We start from the raw sequence: 21,607 nt of genomic DNA, 5'->3' as shown, positions 1-21,607 counted from the left end.
AGCAGTAATTATGATGAGCGACACGTTTTCACACTGATCACGAGTGAATCAGTCGGAGAGATTCATCGAAGCTGATTTAAAGATATCTGCTCTCGTGCTTCTCGTTCACGTTTCACCGGATCGCTGCTGGACTGTTTGAATAAAGGAAACATGAGGAGGTGAACATGATGCACCTCCTTTAAATGTCAGTTTGTTTATCTGCTCGTCCCTGCAGGGAGGGAATGACCTCCAGGCTGAAATAGCCTGAACACACACACACACACACACAGACGGAGTGTATTGGTGGATTGGAGGGGTGTGAGCAGTCAGACTGGGAGGGGGGGGGGGGGGGGCAGTAGTTGGAGTGTGACCTCTGATCTTAAGTCAGGTGACACAACAAGCAGTGTAACATTAAAACCATCACGCTGGTCCAGCTGGTGCTGTGAGGAGCAGCAACAACAACAACAACAACAACAACAACAACAACACCAGTGACTAATAATCCATCATCAATACATTTATAGATCAGTTTTCAAGCAGCTTCTTAAACTGGGAGATTTGGCTGCTGTGTTTCTCAGGTGGTTTCGTTTGACGTGTTTGATGTTAAACAGAATGAAACAGTAAACTGAATGTTTGAACATCTGCTGATATAAGATGATAAAGATGTTTCACACACAGAGCCATTAATAATAATATGATCTCACAGCTGAAGGTTAATATCTCTGATGTCAATATCGATTCATCTTCTGATCACTTTTTTATTCATAGAAAAATCATTTTGGTTTATAAAAAAAAATGTAAAAACTGTTAAAAACGTCCGACTCAAAACCCAAAGATCAAAGAATTCACTTCTTTATGAGTCATCGTCTGATTTCTGCAGCTCTACATACAAATGGCTTCGTTTGTTTATTTGTTTATTTAAAAGGGACAAAGTGCAGCTTCATTCACATCTGTTCACAGCAAACAAACAGTTCAGAGTAAAACAAACAACATTTATACTTTCACTTCATACATTCAGCTCCTGCGTTCAGCGTCTTTTAGGATTTTATTCTTTAGTTTTTTTTATGTTTCTTTGTTTTTTCACATCACGGGACCATGTTGGAAATAAGTGTTTTGCACTTTTACATGTTTTCCCTCCTGGATTTTGTTTTGTAATCCATAAATAAAAAAATCACATTTTATCAAAGAATTCAGTGTAAAAACATCCGAGCAGCTGATGCTGCTCAGACTCATGAACGTCTGAACCAAACTTTGTTCCGATCCGTCAAACAGAAGCTGAGATTTATGGTAACAGTAATGAAGGTTTTGACCTGCTGGTGGCGACAGAGGAGGAAGTCAGTAGGATTCATCTTCATCAACGTCTGCACAAAGTTTCACAGCAACCGATCACATAGTTGTTGAAATATTTCAGTGTGGACCGAAGCGTTGACTGATACAGTGTAAAGAGCAGCTGCTACAAGAAACGTTAAGAGGCGGCTTTATGTTGACGCTGCAGCAGTCGTCATGGTAACAATCCCAAAATATACTGAGAGTGTGACAGAACGGAGTGTTTGAAACCACCGACAGACTTCAACACGTCAGATCAGCTGATACATCGACGGATACGTGTGCGTTTAAATAATTATGTTGTGACATTAATATGTAAATATTTGAAAGTATCTGCGTCAGAGTTGTGCTACAGATCTAAAGACTCACACACACACACACACACACACACACACACACGTGCTGACTCAGCAGCCTGCGGGGAGGCTGACGGCTGGAGAAGAAAGGGAGGAAGACGTCTGGGATGAAGGAGGAGGAAGAGGAGGTCAGTCAGACTCCTGGAGGCCGCAGCGTCTCCTGAACTCCTGCCCTCGTTCATGGAGCCACTTATTAGATACTGCAGAGACACACAGGAGTTCATTATCAACATCATCTGAGTTCAGGGTTAGTGAGTTACAGACTCTTTGCACACCAAGTCCGTGTTTTTCGTCCGAAATTGTCGCACGTTAAAAAACAAACACGCAAACAACAGCCTGATACTATCAGCTGTTATACACACTGATCACAACTATTGATCATCATCTGGTCTGTATGTTGCAGCGTTTTGAGGCTGATCACAGGTGATCAGTGTGTATAACAGCTGATGGTATCAGGCTGTTGTTTGCGTGTACGGTGGATCTGAGTGGTCAAACTGCTCTGTACAGGCTCGAACCTGCTGCGAGAACTTTAACGACGGACGAAACTTCCAGAGTCGGTGTGTAAACGTGATCAACGTGTTTGTTTTTTAACGTGCGACGATTTCGGACGAAAAAATCTGACTTGTTGTGCAAAGAGCTTGAGTCAGTTAATGAATGAGTTATTTATTATTATATATATTTATTTAGTTTGAGTTACTGAAATATCTAGTTAGTAATAGTTATTAGTTAGTTAATGAGTTAGTCAGTCTGTGGACAGTCTCTCAGACAAATGAATCAGACATTAAACTCCACCAACAATCAGAACTGGTGATTTGATTCCTGCTTTAATGGATCCAGTGCAGTGTTGGGAATCAGCGGGGGGGCAAAAACGCCCCTAAAAACCGCGATCGACGGGCAGAATTTTTTTTCTATCTTTACTAGTTTGGGTCGATGTCCTGATTCTACATGACGCCGTCATTTTATTTCCATCCAGTTCATTTGATGTCCTACAACTGATCCGGTCTGACTGTCGTGTTTCTGGACTCACCCCACTTGTTGCCGACTAGAACGGGACAGGCGGCGTGTCGGGTCCGGTAGTCTCCGTCTCCGCTGGGGAACAGGTTGTACCAGAACACCGCCGTCCCCTGGTGACGCACAGACACACAACACTGAAACTACAGTCTGTTCACAACAACGTCACAAAGCTTTCACTCGACACCACAGATCAAATAACAAATAATAAATAAAACTTTTATTTGTTTTATACTAATTAATTAATATACTTATTAATATCAAAAAAGAAAAAACTTGTTATATTTATTTATATGATTATTTTTATTGTTTTTTATGCGTTGTTAGGGTTAGATATGAATAATATTAATTAAACGTATTTTAAATTAAGTTAAATTAGTGAAAAATGAGTTTGTTCTATTTATTTATGTGATTATTTTTAATCATTTCGCATCTTTTTAATAAATGAACTATTGTTTATCTTCTTAAATACTTTTACATTTTATTCATATCAAGCAAATATAAAAACATTACACATGTTTCAATAAGAAGTTAACAAACATTAATAAACAGAACAGCTGATTTTTATAACTTTAGTAGAAAGTTTATGACTCAACATTGATTTGACTGAATTTAATATTTTCATTTTATTTACAACTGATCTTTACAAATGAGAGAAAACAAACAAACAAAAAACTATAAATAAATAATAAATAGAAAGAAAATTCATAAAGAAAGAAAAGTTGAGTAAATAATAAATAAGATTTTATGGATTTATAAAAAGTTTAATTGTGAACAAAAACAAACATCAATTTGTTTCATTTTGTTCATTTCATGATGTAAGACGTGATGATGACTGTTTCTGTCTGTAGGCAGCGATTTACTGACTACTGACACTGGACTGGACACCAGTGGTCCACAGCTGCTGGTTGGACTGGTTTTTAGTGCTGATAGTAGTTTGTATGTAAACCAGTTAAACAGGATTATTATGATATTATTATTATTATTATTATTATGATGATATTATTTGAGGGTGACCAGACGTTTGTCGGGTATTTTAGTGCTGTTGAACGAGACTCTTTTACTGCATTTGACTGTTTTAAACTAAACCACAGGAAGGATCAGTCTATCACCTGCAAGCAAAAACATTCCTCCGAGTTTGATCACGTGATCTTACGTGATCAATACCACCATGTGTATTAATTCCATACAAACAATAAACAGACGACTTTTTAAAATAGGTGAACTGTACCTTTTTGGGCCAGACAGACGCTCCTATATCAGTGAAGACTGTGGCGCCGCCTGCCTGCACGTCGCTCATCTGCAGCATGAAGGACACAGTTTAACCCTCCTGAGTCCAGCTGAGTGATTAATTACATAATTACATAAATTACTGCTGATTACTGACGTAAAGCAGCCAGGTGGCGATTCTGTTTCCTGTCCCCAACTCTTCAAACGCGTCCGGTTCGTCTTTCTGCAACAACAACAACAGAGTGAAGGTTACAATAAACAGGAAGTGCTTTAGGTTGAACATGCTGATGAGGCGGGAAAATAAAAACAAACCTATGTCAGTGATTTACATCATGTGGCCAAAAGTATGTGGACAGTGTTCGGTCTGAGTTCAGAGTTTGTGACGTTTACATATAAATGAACGTCTGTTACTTTCACTTTCTAACGATAACGAGTTCACACACTAATTGTAATAGTGAGAGGAGTCATTTCTACGGTGGCCCTGAAGTGCACATCACAACGACAAATAACAAAACACAAACACAAAGCAGCTTTTGCTGTTGTGCACTTCAGGGCCACCGTACATTTCACAGCGGTTGTGACGCTCAGAACTATTAATCCAGCAGCAGCGACGAGGATCGACTCTCACACGTCCTCATAGACCTGGAGTCACGTCCAGGTTAAGTTCCACACTGAAGGTTTAAATGTTATATTAAATATCATGTTGCTGTCAATCAATAAATATAAAGCCACAGTAAAACTGTTTCATCTTATAGTTAAATTAGTGTTTTTTTTCTATTATAAAATGCTTGTTAATTAAAAGTTCCTTGATTCTGTTCACGTTTGTAATAATAATCACGTTTATTATGTTTAAAACTATGTGAGTTAATAAAGCAGAGATACAAACAACCTGCTGCTGCTAAAGTTTCTCTAACTGATGCGTTTATTTACCCGTCCGAAATCAAAGTGTGGTTCGTACTGTCCTCCGACGCCATAGTTAGCCACCTGCACACACAGACACACACACACACAGTTCATTACATACAAACAAACACACAATAACCAGTTAACATTTACGTTGACACTCGCAGATTCTTTAGAAAATGATTCAATGTGAAATCATCATGTAACAACTTTGTTTCTTCTTCTCTACTCAAGTTTTTGTTAAAATCTAAATGTTCATCAAGTCTCAGTTTCATCATTTCGTAAACGAGGAAACCGAAGCGTCTCAGACGAGGACATGAGGTTTAACACCTGCAGGTCTTCGGCGGTGGCGACGTCCAGGCCGGTGATGTCCTCGATCCTCTGGTTGATCTGATCCACCACTGGATGTTCATACGCTCCGAGCCAGGCGCTGAGAGGAAGAGGAAGAGGAAGAGGAAGAGGAAGAGGAGACGGTTTCACTGAGTGTCTGAACATCTACAAACACATTAACGCTGGAGAGTCGAGTCATTGAAGAGCAGAGCGGGACGAGCGGCGGGGAGCAGAGAGAAAGATGCAGGCTGACTATAAGACTCATTATAAATCACTTCAGTTCAACAGCAGCTTCCTCAAATCAACACAGAGTCAAAACCTCAACTCATCTTCATAAGAAGTCAGACTGAGGCTACATGTGGTTCACATGATGATACAAGTCTGTCATTAGTGGTTCCTAAACATCCACACAGCACACCAACATGCTCCAAATGTCTTCATCTGATCTGATTTTACTAATTAAATATTAATGATATGAAGGTGGATGGATTTAGTTTAAGCTTCTTACTGTTCCTGCTTTGAGTGGTTTCTCTTTCTGAACAATTATCATTACTTTTAGATCTCTATTCAGACAGTTTATCCATCTATTTTTACTATTTATCTATTAGTTTTACCTGATAATTAAATACAAAGTTAACACATGTATGTCAACTTGAGATTTTTACTCTCTCATACTTAACGAGATGTAACAATAAAGAAACTTGAACAAAAATAAAGTTATCAGTAAATAAAGCAGTGAGCGGAGGTCAAGTGACGCACTGCCGCAGTGTGACGCTGCGTCCAGCTCTTACCTCTTGGAGACTCTGTAATGCGCCGTGGTCAGTTTGCCTGTCTGAGGGTCATGCACCGTGGCACGTCTTAGCTAGCTCACCAATCACATTATATTACAGAGAGAGAGAGAGAGAGAGAGGAGAGAGAGAGAGAGCATGTCACCAGATGACACAGAGACGCTGCAGTCACAGAAGCAGCAGGAGCTTTCACGACAGGAAGTTCAAACTCTGCATCGACATCTTGTCTTAAATAAAAAAATTTAAAAAAAAGATCTCAGGTGTTAAATCTGATCCAGCAGAGACATGAAGCTGAACACGCTGGATTCTCCTGCTGCCTCCGCGACAAAAGTAAAGAAGAGATAACGAAGTCACATCCTTTTTCCTCCCTCGTACAGAGAACAGAAGCTGCTTTATTCTTGACAGGAGCAGAAGTGCTGACAGCAGCTTTGTTTAGTGTTTCCCTTCAAGCATCAGCATGAACAGAAATGTGTAAAATATATAATTAAATGCAACAGATTGCTGACTAAGGTCGGGACTGCTCATAGATTTATCAATAATGGTTCATAATGGCTGTAAAATGAAGCCAAAAACTGCAGTTCCTTGAATGACCACTTGAGGCTCTAAAGCGAGTCAATCCCCATAGACCCCCATGTTAAAATGTCCAACTTTACAGCAGAAATTAACATGTTTACAGTCTGGTACAAACAACGGTTTTGGTCTCTGTAGCTAATTTCCTCTTTCATGACAACTGTACGGGGGGTGAATTTTTTTTTATAACTGACATGTTTACATTTTATTAAGCCGTAAAGTTCTGCATAATGAAGGACATGGCTGCTTTGAGTGACAGCTCCGCCAGCCAATAGGTGGCTTGTTTCAGCCGTTCGGCCCCGCCTCTTTGCCCATTTTTGATTGGCTGGGAGTTAGGCAGCGTCACGCACTGCCAAGATGGCGACGGCCGGAGCGACTCACTTTGAGCTTCAAAACCGCTCTTCAGAAACCAACGGGTGACGTCACGGTAACTACGTCCATATTTTTATACAGTCTATGATAAAGACATCGATGTGATTAATAAAATAACCTTTAATCTGTTGAATGTTCTTTAGCAATAAATAAGCTGTTTTCTTTCTCTAATAAAAGTCAGTGAGTGTCTGCAGCGGCAATAATCCTTCTTTAACTGATTATTTCATTCAATCTCAAAATGTTTTGCTGCTTCTGTCTAATAAAAACTAGAAGATGGACGGATTGTGATCGCAGGTCAGTCGAGGATAAACAATCTTTGAATTTTGACTCCTTGAACAATTAAATCTGCATTGAATTCATTTTAATTAAGTAAAAAAAACATCATAGGAATAGTTAAATGTTTTGGGAAATATTCCCTTCTTTGCTTCTTTCCCAGAGTGAGTTTGAGGATGTGGTTAGCTTAGCTTAGCTTAGTTTAGCTTAGTTTAGCATGCAGACTAGAAGCGGGGGGAAACTGCTAGCCTGCTGGCCTCAAATTAAATAATATACCTGCCAGCACCTGTGAAGATCACTAATTCACATGTTGTATCTTGATTCTTTCATCTGTTTACAAACTGAATGTAAAAACTCAAGTTATGTGCTGGAACTATTTCTTGATAAACAGCGTATCCATCCGCCGACTACTTCTGCGTTTCTAGTTTTAGACAAGAAATCTGTCCTGTAGCAGTCATCAAATGTCATTAAGATACGTTTGAATCTACAAACTAAACATGTTCCAGTTTGAACTTTTTTATCAGTTGCTCCAACAACAAACTGACGCCATAATCTGCTGCATCACATCTATTTTCATAAACATCCGTTAAATCCTGATGTTTCGCTCTTGAGCGGCGCGACGACAGACGGCTGACCGGCAGCTGGAGACACTTTCACATCAGACAGGAGATACGTTCATGTTAGTTTTCCTCAATAATTTAACAGTCGTGTTTAAAGACACAAACGTCTCTGACAGCACAGGAACACATCAACCAGCTGCAGGTTTGTCTGTAATGCAGGTCGTAACTCCGCGTGTTGATCAGTGAGCTTTAGCGGAGCTGGTAGATGTAGTTTTTAATTTTTAGCAGCCAGTTTAGGTTTCCTGCAGTAGAAAAACTGAGCAAACATGATGCATTTTTAAACTTAGGACAGAACCAGATCTCCCAAACTGCTTCTCTAAATTGTGAGAAAAAGCATAAAGTGTTTTTAAAAGTTGAAAGAAAGAAATCTGTTAACTAATGTGTAAAAAAAAAAAAGCTTTTCTATGACAATAAAACTGCTGACTGGTAGTTTATTATTCGCTGCTGTTGATGTTTCTGCTCTTGTCAGGACAGCAGCCGCTGCTGGAGGAGGAGGAGGAAGAGGAGGAGGAGGAGGAGGAGGAGGAGGGGATGCAGACGGGGGGAGAGCAGGAGGGTGAGACGGCTGTCTCCCTGCTCGGACAGCTCTTACCTCTTGCTGATGCGGTAGTGGGCCGTCTCCAGTACACCGGTTACGGGGTTGGAGATGGTGGCTCGACGCAGCTGTGGAGCCAATCGGCCGACAGTTACAGGGAGACACACACGACTCCCCGACGCTCCCACACGCATCAACACTCACAGACGTCAAGCTGTCGCCACGGTTTGTGCCTCTCAGGTCAGACTTTATTGTTTTCCTGAGAGATAAACGCCTGCTGATCTTTGAAACTCAGACGGTCGTGTTACAACAGCTTCCCTTTAAAAAGAAGCAACGATTCTGATAATCGATGAAGAGTTTCAGTCGTTTTTTTTAAGGAAAAAGACCAAATATTTGATGGTTCCAGCTTCTCAGCTGTGAAGATTTGTTGTTTTATTTTGTCATAAATGACTTTTCAGTTCAATATCTTAACATTTTTGAACATTTCATCGACCGAGAAATGAATCGCTGGTTTTTCCGCCTTAAAAGAAAGTAAAGAAAGTTTTGAATGCAGTAAAAAATTAAACTTGGTCAATTTTAGATTCATCAGAAACAAAAAGGAAACAAAACTAAACTAATTAATACGACATAATTTAGCAAAATACAAAGAAGATAAATGTATTTTATCCTGATGCTTGATGGAAACGGTTTAATTAGCAGTGTATCTAATAATATTTATGTCATTTTCTATTTCACTAGTTTCTCATACATGAATGTGAAGAAGAGGAGCATCCGTCCAGCTGTTAGAAGACAACATGAGAGGCACAAACCTGTGGTCAACTGTGTCTGCAGAGCCTGAAGACATCTCAACCTTTTGTTTTTCTGTTGTTGTTGTTGTTGTTGTTGTTGTTTTACAGTTTATCTCAGTAAACATTCTCAAGGCTGGAACATGTTTCTCCAGGCGGCGGCGGCGTCGCTCGACATGAACACGATTTACTTTTTATATTTTGTGTTGTGAAGCCGCCTTCAAAACAGGAAGTTGGATCATAAATCAGATCGTTTGACATAAAAGGACACAGTGGATTGTTGAGATTACCCATAACACCCCTCTGCGCAGAGACGTTCACCTTTTTGAAGAAACATAATTCCAGCCTTAAAGGACGAGTTCACCGTTTTATCACCAGCAGTCAGGTGTCTGTAATCATTCCTGCTGGTCATACTGGATATTAAAAAGATCCTTCAAATGTGTTTTCAATGCATATTAAAGTCTGTGTGAAGCTTCTATTCAGCTTCATCAGTCTGAGTTCGTCATATCAGGTGGATATCTGACACATTTACAGTCTCTTTGTGTTTCAGTGTTTCCTTGTTGAGCTGCAGGTGGAAGTGTAGTAAACGTTAAACCGTCGCAGAAGAAGAAACGACGTCATTAAAAGAGTCAAACATGATGGAAATATGACGTTTCTGTTAGTTTCATGTATTGATGTGAGGAAGGTTACAGTCTCCTCATCATCATCGTCGCTCCACACAGATCTGATGTTTTCAGCTCTTAGGTCACATGATTGATGACGTCATCGTTTACACCTCAGACAACAGGAAACACTTTTTAAAAGATGTTTTTTTTTCAATTTTCAGTCTTTCCACCAAGTTTTTTTTATGTCCACGTTGAAAAATAAATAAAAACTGGTGAATGGAAACAGTTTTTTACAGTTTGCACTAAACTGTGAGTGAAATCTGAAGATGTTTGGTGTGTTTGTCAGAGTGCGAGCGGAGCGCGGCAGACAGCAGACTCACCCTGGGTTTGGCGAGCTCTTTGACCTTCTCCATCTCTCTGTCCGTCACGATGTCGTGATAGCGGACGATGCGGGGGCGGTCCCACTCGTCCTCCTGCCTCACCGGACCGATCACGTACCTCGGGTGGCGGTTGTTGTCGTAGTAACGGCAGAAGAGGCGGCTCTGCCTGCGAGGAGTCTGATAGAGAGACGCAGCAGAGATGTTTATCTAACAGGTGTGTGTGTGTGTGTGTGTGTGTGTGTGTGTGCGCGCGCGTGTGTGCGCATGCGTGTGTGCGCATGTGCATGTGTGCGCGTGCGTGCGCGTGCGTGCGCATGTGTGTGTGTGTGTGTGCGCATGCGTGTGTGTGTGTGTATGAGCGCGTGTGTGCGCGCGTGTGTGTGTGTGTGTGTGTGTGTGTGTGTATGTGTATGTGTGCGCATGTGTGTGTGTGTGTATGTGTATGTGTGTGTGTGCGCATGTGTGTGTGTGTGTGTATGTGTATGTGTGTGTGTGCGCATGTGTGTGTGTGTGTATGTGCGCATGTGTGTGTGTGTGTATGTGCGCGTGTGTGTGTGTGTGTGTATGAGCGCGTGTGTGCGCGCGTGTGTGCATGCATGCGCGTGTGTGTGTGTGTGTGTGTGTGTGTGTGTGTGTGTGTGTGTGTGTGTGTGTTCCTCTCTGCTCACCATCCTGATGCCTTCGCCTCGACACAGACGCTCGTATTTCTTCCTCTCCGGCAGGTAATCGTCAGGTTGATCTCGGGTTTCCCTCTTCTTCCTCCCGCCGGCCTCCTCCTCCTCCTCCGTCTCCTCCGCCTTCTTCTGTTTCTCCAGCTGGTACTCGAAGTACTTCAGGTTCCCGTTGGCTCGCTGGTGGGCCGGGTCTGACCGCCAACACACAAGCAGAACGCCAGGTCAGCGAGGCGGGAAGGTCGAGGGGAGTAAATTCATCCTGATATCAAAGCTTCTAACTGGCTAAAACATCCTCAGAGTGACACGAGGAGTAAAAAGCATCTTATGAACTTTTTTGATATTTAGGAGCTGCAGAGTCGCGACCGGTTCAGGTTCAGAGATAAACGTTAGGACGCCCGCAGAGAGAGAGAGAGAGAGAGAGAGAGAGAGAGAGAGAGAGAGAGAGAGAGAGAGGACTAAAACTGAACTTCATCACAACAGGTCAAATGTTTCTACAGGGTCTTTTATATCTTATTATTATTTATTTATAATTTACTGAGAGCATCGTTTTCTAATCTTATCATTGTTGAAGAACAGTATTTTTGTTATGTTTTTATTATTTAAATGTATCTTAAATTTCTCTGTGAAGCTCTTCGGTCGACTGCTTTTGTTGTTAAACGTGCTCGATCAATTAATTTGACTTACAGCTGCAGCTTCAGGTGGATCAATCGATTATCGGCCGACTATTCTGATAATTGATGAATCATTTTGGGTCAATTTTAAGAAGAAGAAGCAGCTTCTGGTTTCTTTATGACAATAAACTGAAGATCTTTGACTGGAGGACAAAACAAGACGTGAACACGTCGCCTTGGAAACACTGATCAACATTTTTCACCATTTTCTGACATTTTCTGTAAGTTGATTTAACTGGACAGGTTTAATGTACGGCGGCTCTCTACTCAGGACTTTTGTCCCAGTCAGGATCCCGTAGCGACGATCTGACCCACCGAGCTCCAGCAGCCTCCTGGTGAAGTCCAGCGCTCTCTCCAGCTCCCCCTGCTGGTAGACGGAGTAGCTCAGATAGTCCAGGACGGTGACGGCGTCCACGCTGCCGGACGTCTCCCCCTGGTCCAGCTGCTTCAGGGCCTGAGTCATCCACAGCTCCGTGTGGTAGTAGTCGGCCTCCGAGTACGCCACCTTCCCGAGGTCGTAGCAGTCGTCCACCGTCATGGCGCTGTGGAGGGAGGCGGCCGAGGAAGTGCCTGAGCGGACGAGCAACAAAAAAAAGAAAGCATGAACAGCAGAGTTTTATCTGAGAGAACTAAACATATGTAGTAAATAAAGTCACTTCCTGACTAATGTAAAGAAGGCAGAGAGAGAGACGTGCTGCTGACCCGGCAGCTGTCCGCTGGACATGACGCCGGTGTCCAGCTGGTACGTGTCCTGCAGCCTCATCAGCGCTTTGGCGGCTCCGGTCTGGTCGTCGTCGTTGGGGAAGTGCTGCCTCTGGACGGTGAGGTTGGAGATGAACACTGAAACACCACAGAAGAAGAAGAACATGGCCGTTCAGACTGTGTTAGTGTGTGTAAACACTGATGTAAAGGATCAGAGTTCTTCCACCTGGTAACTGATGGAAACCTCTCAGGCAGCTCCTGCAGGGTGACGGAGGTTTATTGATGATGACATCAGAGGTGAAAATCACACTGAATGTCTGCGTTCACCTTTGAGTTACGACTCCAAGGAGGAGGAGGAGGATCTCTGAGTCTTCCTCACCTTCAGCCTTCGTCCTACTCAATCTGTCATTTTTATAAATATCGTAATCAAACTGTGTGTGTGTGTGTGTGTGCGCGTACGCGTGTGTGTGCGTGTGTGTGTGTACCATCAGACATGTCGGTGAGCACCAGGCTCTCCAGCTCCCCCCACTCTGTGTTGAGTCTCTTCATCAGTTTGAAGGCGTTCACCGGGTGTCCCAGGAAACCCTCCGGGTCCTGAGTGGCAGCCGCCGAGAGGACGTCCAGTTTATCAGCCCACCTGGACACACACACACGCACACACACACACACACACACACGCGCACACACACACACACACACACACACACACACACACACACAAGAAAGATCATCCATCTGCTTCTGGTTGAGTTCTGCTGCAGCTGAACCTCACTGGGATAGCTGCGTATTTTTCCCTCCACATTTTTTAACCTTTACACTGTGTGACACGTGTGCCTGTTGCCATAGCAACCTACGCCACATGGGTTTGTTGCGGTGTGAGGGTTTGAGGTCGTTGATTTTATTTGCATCTAATAGTAAAACATCCTGAAGTCAGAATAAACTGAATAAACGTTTCTCCTGTGACGACGTGAATCATTTGAATATTTCTTCACTGGTTTGAAGCTTCTTTTACTGGTCTTTTACTGGTCCTGTTGTATGACGTCTGACTGGTTTCGTACTTTTTGATCTGCTCCAGTTTGCGCTCCTCTGCTCGGATGTAGTCCTTCAGGGAGGAGACCAGGTCCTTCTCTGTGAACAGCAGGTCAGTCATGTGACCTGGAGACACACACACACACGCACACACACACACGCACACACACACACACACACTGAGCTGTTGACTTCAAAAGACTCATTAAAGGTTCAGTTCACCCAAATTACAATAATCATTCTCTCCTCTAATGCTGCTACTAATGATTAGTTTTATTATTGGTTACTTTCAAGATTATTTTCTTATTTGACCCTTTGACCTCTGGGTGTTTTTGCTCGTTTTAAATTGACTTCGTTTAAATCATTATGTGTGTATATAATGTTTTTTTCCCAGGACGAGTTGAATAAAAGGCTCTGCAGACATGTCATCATGTTGTATATATCAATAATATTATAAACTAAAAATGTAAACATAAATGTTGTAATTCTTTGACTTTATGTCCAGAGGTTTTCATTAATAACACGTCTCCATATCTGAAATATCCAAATCCATCGTTACTTTTCTATAATTAGACGTCTGAATGAAGGTGAATAGAGCAGCTTTTTCTAATTTATGGGAAGTGACCCTTTAATCTCTCATGTTTGTGAAACTTCAGTCTGACATGTTGACTCAGCAGAGTGAATGAACGTGTGAATCAACAGAAGGAGAAGTGAAAACTGGATTTACTGACCGATGGAGGTGAAGAAGTCATTGTGAGCCGAGGAGGAAGTGAAGAGGATCAACAACCACCAGCAGGCAGCCATCCAGCCTGCAGACACACACACACACACACACACACACACACACACACACACACAGACAGTCAGACACACACACACACACAGACAGTCAGACAGACACACACACACACACACACACACACAGACAGTCAGACACACACACACACAGACAGTCAGACAGACACACACACACACAGACAGACAGTCAGTCAGACAGATCAGATGTATTTCTGGATACATTCACCTGAACGACACGTCTCAGACCTGCATGAGTCACATTAACATCTGTATCCTGGTTCAGTCGATTATGTTACAGATGTGAAATATCAGAGAAATAAAAGAAGCAAAATACAACAAACTAACTTTACTGCCTGTAAAACATCCACAGCAGCGTATTTCTCTCCCTGTCGCTCCACGTTAACTTCCACTCTGTTACATTAAAACAGCAGCTTTGAGGAGCAGAAATATGCAGCGGCGGCCCTACAGGGACCTACAGGATGGAGCCAAAGCTTTGGCACCGCGCTCACAGCTGCTGTGTTCACTGTTCACTGAACATGAACGAGACGCAGCAGGTTTTCTGTGAATGATACACATCTAACAGATTCAGCTTCTGAAGGAATCTGATGTTGTGTCAATTATTAATATTGGGGGGACGTGACCCCCCCCCCCCCGTCCACCAGGACGATCACACACCTGTACAGAGGATGAACTACTACTGACCTCCACCTTGCACCCTATTTATTTGATCATTTTTAAACCTTATATTTTGAATTCTTACACTGAAATACTTCTTTCATGTCGTCATACTGTATAAATGTAACTGCAGTGCGATGACAGTAAAAGTCCTCGTATCCAATAATGAGCTAATCAATCAAATAGATTAGTGAGCAAAAATTTTTGATAATCAACTAAACATTTAACTCATTCAAGCAATTTTGGGTTTGTTGGTTGTTGCTGATAGAAGAGATTTCCATCAGTCAATGACGTCTGTACATAAAAAAATGAATCAATGATGAATTTAATCATTAGTTGTTTCTGGTCTAATATGAAAGTTAACTCACAGATGAATGTTAAGGATGACTAAATACATCAATAAATAAATACTTGTGAGTCAGACTTAAGAAACGATCAGGAAAAGTTTAACTTGTGATCATACTGATATTTGGGGGAAATTTTTCACATTTTTTGACTCATGATGTTCCACAAAAGATGCAAAGTCACTGCATGACTAGCAGTTCAGGATGCCGATGCTGAGGAGTTTTAACATTATTCCACATTATAGATGAAATCTCTCTTTATAAACGTCACCATGAATCTGTCTCCGCTGTCTTTTACTGAGCTTCAGATCTGAAACAGTTTGAAGATCACTGACATTAAACTGGACCAGCGCTCCTAAACCCGGAAACACACACACACACACACACAGACAGAAAACTGAGCCGTGACCTCACGTGACCTGCTGACCTGGACCAGGAATGTCTTTAAAGCTTTAAAGACGCCAGAGGCAGAACAAGCAGTCACACTTTATAATCAGGTAAAAACATACTTAAATAATACTTCACTAAAGCCTGAGTCAGGATGACTTCCTGCATGATGTGTCATGTAGTCACTGTGACTTTATGTGATCAGTTTACACAACAGATCATCAGTTAAGGAAAGTTACGGAAGTTAAAATTTCCGTTACTTCATATATCAGTAACGGTTCATCTATCGGTTCGTCAGGTTCATCTATCTCACGCAAACAGGACATAAAGACTGTTTGAATCTGACTACCAGCTTATAAGAGAGAGAAAAGCAGCTTTATAGAAGCTGATCAAATGGTTATAAAATGTCCTTTATTATCACTGAAATTCAGCCACTTAGGTCGCATATCAATTAATGTATGAAGTCACTGTTTCCGTTCACCTATGTGTGTTAACTAATCACATAAAAGTCACAGTGACTTTATCGTTTGTTAATGGTGAACAACAGGAATTCATGACACATTCCGCATTAATTCATGCAGGAAATCATCATGACTCAGGCTTTAATGAAGCATTGTTTAAGTATATGAGTCCTTCTCATAATGTGTCACCGAAAAAGCTTCATATAAAGCTGTAAATGAGAAGCAAACGCTTTAAATGAATCCTGCAGCAGGAAATTTCTAGATAAAACTCAAACTGTCGCTCAGTTATTATGAGCCATAGACACAGTTTCGGCTTTATTTCCTGCACTTTTTTTTTTTTTTTTACCAAAACGAGCCCAAACAAGCCATGACAGAGGTGTTCTGTTTATTGTTTTTTACCGTATTTACTCCCGAGTCGATCCGTGAAAACAGGAAATCACGCGTCAGTTTGAAACCGAGTCCACAAATTCTCCCAAAAAACCCCAAATTCCTCTTCAGCTGCAGCAGGAAGTCAAGCTAGCAGCGAGAAATAAACACAACTTCTTCTTCTTCTGCTGATATTTGCAGCAGACTAGACGCAGCCGAGGCGGACTGTTGCCCTCCACAGGTCATCTCTACAACTACATCCTTAAACCCAGTGTGATGGAGAAAATGAATTACAGTTTGTATAGTTTCACATGTTCCGCGATGAGTTCTGTAAATAACGTCTTCTTAATATAATAGAAAATATAAAATATTGCTAGAATGCTAAATAAATGTATAAATGTGCACAAAGAATGAAAACCATTGCAGAAATACCTTAAAATTACCTAATTTATATAATGGATTGTTTTATACAGTATTCTTTTGTAAATTCATAGAATTATCCAATTTATCCTTAAGACTGCCCCATCAAAGCACAAATTTATGGATGTAAAACACAAAAAAATTATGTAAAATTATATTCAAATTATCCTCCTTTAACACCCATTAATGGTATCTTGAGAGCTTTAGGCTTTAATTGTATGTGATTATCTCATCTATTTACAGTAGATTCATGGTAAAAATATTGGTTTGATACTGTACAAAAAAATAGGATCATGCGAAAATGGCTTACAAAAACATAATTTTAATAATCATTACCTTATATAAACATTATCTGAAAGTAATTACAAGCAACTACCCAATAGATCTACAGACTTTTCCAATTAATGTATGAGATTTACTGTATATAAACAGTATTTGACAGTAATTACAAGCAACTATCCAATATATCCATCTGATACTCTTCTTCAGAGGGATATTTTTTGTAGCTCCCTCAGTTTGTTTTGTGCATTGCATTGTGGGAGAATATTATCCATCAATAGCACTCACAAAAATAAATCAAAAATCAATTTTGTCCCTTTTCCATCATGAACACACTAAACATTTAAACCTGCTGTATACTGAATGAGTGATCCAACTGTGGTGAATGATGAATGAGCAGAATACGCTGAATGAAACTTAATGATTCTTTTGTCGACTCTACTGCTGTGTTTTTTAGATATATATTGTATAGTCTGAATATACGTTCATATTTCTATGAACTAATTTTACGTAATTTTTGTGTGTTTTACATCCAGAAATCTGTACTTTGATGGGGAGTTCTTGTGGATGGATTGGATAATCCTATGAATTTACCAAAGATCACTGTATGAAAACAAGAGTCTTCATTTAAATTAGGTCATTTTAAGGTATTTCTGCAATCTTTTTCATTTTTTGTGCAGATTTATACACTTGTTTAACATTCTAGCAATGTTTTATAGATATGAGATTTTCTTTTTATTTTATAATGGTTGGACTGTAAAAATGTAGACAATGTCCAAAGTAAATATCTGTATTTTTAAAATAAATCTCTGTAGAATAACCAAAGATTTTTTACTGTTATTTGACAGTAAGTGTTTGGCAACTTTTGCAGCCAGCCAGACTTTTTACCATTTTTTTTACAATTTTTTTTTTTTTACAGTGTACTCTATTGCCCAATGTTTTAGATGCATCTGTATACTTCACATATTCTGTATAATTTCCTTCGATGTATTTACTGACTTCATTTTTGACTGTATTTTTTCCTTTTTCCTTCATTAACAGGTTTAAATCGACTCTTACTTCTTCTATGGTGGGACACATTGGGGCTTGACATTTTATCAGCTGTTCTTATCTCATTGACTTGATTCTCTACTGTCCAATTAAAACTGATCTTCTTCTTCTTCTGTCATGTTGGCAGTAAAAGAAACAGACTCTGCTGCTATCAAACAGCAGAAAGCCGCAACCACAAACACTGAGATGTTTTCAGGCTGGAAGACAAACTGTAAAGATAAAAATGTTGTAATGTCTTCATTTTATGACTTGCTGTGAAACATTTGTGATAAAAGAAGTTAATATTAGCACCAACTCAACCAGCTACAGTACTAAACTATTATATGCACATGAAAGCATCACTGAGCATATAGAGTATATATAATAATAGCAGAGGTGGAAGAACTATTCTGATCCTTTACTTCAGTAAAAATACTCCATTACAAGTAGAAGTCCTGCATGTAAAATCCTACTACAATAAAAGTACAGAGGTATTATGAGAGTCTCAATAATCAACCTCATTGTTCCCTCTGAATTCTGTGTAACTTGTCTGTATACATGTAATATTAGTTTACTCTTGTTATTTTGGTAAAAGCTGCAGCCTGTTCTTTTACTGACAATCTTAAAAATAGGTTTGTTTCAGCCCATATATGAAGAATATTCTTTATCTAACTTGTTATCTTTTATTACCTGGCTGTATTGTTTTATATTGTTATTAAACTGAGTCAGGCCCACGGCTGGTAATGTTCTACATGCTCTGCTGTTATTTCCTGCTAAAAATAAAATAAAAAAGGAATAAAGCTGTTTATCGGCTCACGTCTTGTTCTACAGTTTCTGTCTCTTTGTTTCTGTGGTGTTTGAATGTAACTCTGTTGTTGGCAGGTCTTTGTGTCAGTGTTGACCTTCCTGTCTCTCCTGCACACGCGTTGCTTTACCTTAAATTCATTACACATGTGAGTGTCTTTTTGTACATGAACTGTAGTTTTTAATGTGCAAGGCAGTAAATGTGATATTTTCCTGATTTTAAGTCTATTCAGTTTTATAAAGGTGTTGAAATGAACTTTATCCACATTTATGAGCAGATTAAACTGCAATAATTTTGATTCTAGTAAACATATAATTTTATAAAACTATAACAGTAGACTGTACTTTCAGAGTTCAGATATGTGCAGATATATAATATGCAAAATTATGAAATAACAGAAAACACATTCTTGCTTCTGTCTGAACGTCATGTAAACGTTGTGTGAGCTGTTGTTTGCAGCCGGAAGTGAATCCTTCTGCTATTTAAAATTAACGTGTATTTCATGAAACAGGCCACCAGGTGTCAGTGTTCACCTGTACAAGGAAGGACAGGTATGATTCTCACTAAAAGCATCTTTGATAACTTTATAGATGTCATTCATGTAATGAGATATTTTTATAGCAAGAATTTAGCGACCAAAACAACCTGTTCTGTTTCATATGTGGAGATTTTTATACCAAACGTGTTAAAACTTTTCAAATAGTAAAAGTTTATTTATCTTTCCTTAGATACGGAAACCTCGTCAACATATGACGGCCTGTTATTAAATCTACATGGTACACTGAGAAATTCTTGTTACATACAGCACACAATAAGCTACAATAAGCTGATTAAAGTGCAGTTTTTTTCTGTTTAGCTTGTCGGCCATTACAGAAACTATTAATTAACTATTAATTTGACTTAATTTTAATGGGAGTCTGGTGAGCCTAAAGCCCAACCAGTACAGTCTAATATACAGCAAAAATAAACATAAAGGATTTGAATCTGATTAAAATGATCATAATACAGCCCCGAAACATCAGGCTCGGTTTTATATACAGAGATTTTAACACTTAATGTGTTTACTTTTCGGCAAACATTCAGACCATGAAAAAAAATACGTCACCTACCCAGAAAGAATAGAGGACAATGCAAACTAACCATAAACGTACAGGTTATATTAAATGAAAGTCCTGCTTGATAATTAAGTATGATGAATTTATCTAAAGATCCAAACTGATTCGGAATTTCTATGTCGTTGTAGGAAGATAAACGAGGAGCCACATCCCAAACCGCTGCCAGACACCGACCTGCAGTGATAATAGTCAGTGTATGGATGGATGGATGGATGGATGGATGGATGGATGGATGGATGGTTGGATGGATGGATGGATGGTTGGATGGATGGATGGATGGATGGTTGGATGGATGGATGGATGGATGGATGGATGGATGGATGGTTAGATGGATGGTTAGATGGATGGATGGATGGATGGATGGATGGATGGTTAGATGGATGGATGGATGGTTAGATGGATGGATGGTTAGATGGATGGATGGATGGATGGATGGATGGATGGATGGATGGATGGATGCATGGATGGTTGGATGGTTGGATGGATGGATGGATGGATGGATGGATGGATGGATGGTTAGATGGATGGTTAGATGGATGGATGGATGGATGGATGGATGGTTAGATGGATGGATGGATGGTTAGATGGATGGATGGTTAGATGGATGGATGGATGGATGGATGGTTAGATGGATGGATGGATGGATGGATGGATGGATGGTTAGATGGATGGTTAGATGGATGGATGGATGGATGGATGGATGGTTAGATGGATGGATGGATGGTTAGATGGATGGATGGTTAGATGGATGGATGGATGGATGGATGGATGGATGGATGGATGGATGGATGGTTAGATGGATGGATGGTTAGATGGATGGATGGATGGATGGATGGATGGATGGATGGATGGATGGATGGATGGTTAGATGGATGGTTGGATGGATGGATGGATGGATGGATGGATGGATGGTTGGATGGATGGATGGATGGATGGATGGTTGGATGGATGGATGGATGGATGGATGGTTGGATGGATGGATGGATGGATGGATGGATGGATGGATGGATGGATGGATGGTTAGATGAATGGATGGATGGTTGGATGGATGGATGGATGGATGGATGGATGGATGAATGGATGGATGGTTGGATGGATGGATGGATGGATGGATGGATGGATCATCCGCAGCAGAAACGATAAGTGTGTCTCCCCACTGAGAGAACTGTGTCTCGGCAGCGTAACTTCATTGATTATTTAAATCTCTGACTCACCGACAGGATCTGATGTTAATTGATGTTCTGTGCTCTTCTACACATCGAAAGGTTTCACACACAGTCCAGGTTCTTCCTGATAAATCCTGAGCGCCATCATCTTAAAGATTTACTGTAAAGTTTAGAGAGGCTGCTGTCAGTAAATACCAGCAGACAAAACTAACAGTTGTAGTTATAAACAGGACAGAGGAAACACAATTAAACTTTTAGCTTCTGAAATAACATTTTTTTAGACAGACAAGCGAAAAACAAGTTGTGTTTTGGTTTAATTTCTATTCCAGTTGCCGATTTGAAGACGAACACGGGAGAAAAAAAAGAAAAGAATTGTTTATTTGTTTTATGCAGTGAATAAATACACAACAAAATAAACTGACAAGATTTTAAATATGACTCAGGAATTTAATCCCAAAACATCCACTTCTGTTCTGAGATTTTAAGGTTAACACTGTTTTAATCTTGATATCAGACATATTTCATAAACATGACCAGTGGCAGGTTGTACTGTACTGTGTTGCGTTAAGATTATTTTCATACTGAATTCATCCAAAGACCCCAAATAACTGACCAAATATTGT

At 40.2% G+C, this 21,607-nt stretch overlaps 1 protein-coding gene and 1 long non-coding RNA gene across 3 annotated transcripts; one reads left to right on the top strand and one right to left on the bottom strand.

Annotated features, from left to right (window-relative positions):
• Positions 1–815: 815 nt before the first annotated feature.
• On the bottom strand, positions 816–16,374 carry LOC121886785 (prolyl 4-hydroxylase subunit alpha-1-like). Of its 2 annotated transcripts, none has more exons than XM_042397091.1 (15): positions 16,204–16,374; positions 13,871–13,948; positions 13,169–13,265; positions 12,596–12,747; positions 12,111–12,248; positions 11,724–11,978; positions 10,732–10,928; positions 10,064–10,240; positions 8,351–8,421; positions 5,136–5,235; positions 4,833–4,886; positions 4,060–4,125; positions 3,904–3,972; positions 2,689–2,785; positions 816–1,861 (listed from the first exon to the last, which is right to left on the bottom strand). In XM_042397091.1, the coding sequence occupies exons 2-15, from the start codon at positions 13,941–13,943 to the stop codon at positions 1,791–1,793; spliced, it is 1,617 nt and encodes a 538-aa protein (XP_042253025.1). In that variant the 5' UTR covers positions 13,944–13,948; positions 16,204–16,374; the 3' UTR covers positions 816–1,790. The 2 variants fall into 2 exon arrangements, with proteins under 2 accessions (XP_042253025.1, XP_042253024.1); XM_042397090.1 differs by lacking the exon at positions 8,351–8,421 and adding an exon at positions 5,927–5,997.
• On the top strand, positions 10,192–11,518 carry LOC121886806. The gene is made up of 3 exons (XR_006092848.1): positions 10,192–10,277; positions 10,786–11,217; positions 11,424–11,518. It is a non-coding gene; the product is annotated as an uncharacterized LOC121886806 (long non-coding RNA).
• Positions 16,375–21,607: the final 5,233 nt, after the last annotated feature.

The sequence above is a fragment of the Thunnus maccoyii genome, chromosome 20 (genome assembly GCF_910596095.1).
Source record: "Thunnus maccoyii chromosome 20, fThuMac1.1, whole genome shotgun sequence".
Lineage (NCBI taxonomy): Eukaryota > Metazoa > Chordata > Actinopteri > Scombriformes > Scombridae > Thunnus > Thunnus maccoyii.
Note: the sequence above shows the minus strand (reverse complement) of the source record. Positions and strands in the feature narration are given on the sequence as shown.

What these genes read in the sequence shown, in the direction of transcription:
- LOC121886785 (XM_042397091.1), bottom strand. Translation starts at nt 13,943, where the DNA reads ATGGCTGCCTGCTGGTGGTTGTTGATCCTCTTCACTTCCTCCTCGGCT. An exon ending in TGACTTCTTCACCTCCATCG is followed by an intron (nt 13,266 to 13,870) that starts GTCAGTAAATCC and finishes GTGTGTCTCCAG; the next exon opens with GTCACATGACTGACCTGCTG. An exon ending in AAACTGGAGCAGATCAAAAA is followed by an intron (nt 12,748 to 13,168) that starts GTACGAAACCAG and finishes GTGTGTGTCCAG; the next exon opens with GTGGGCTGATAAACTGGACG.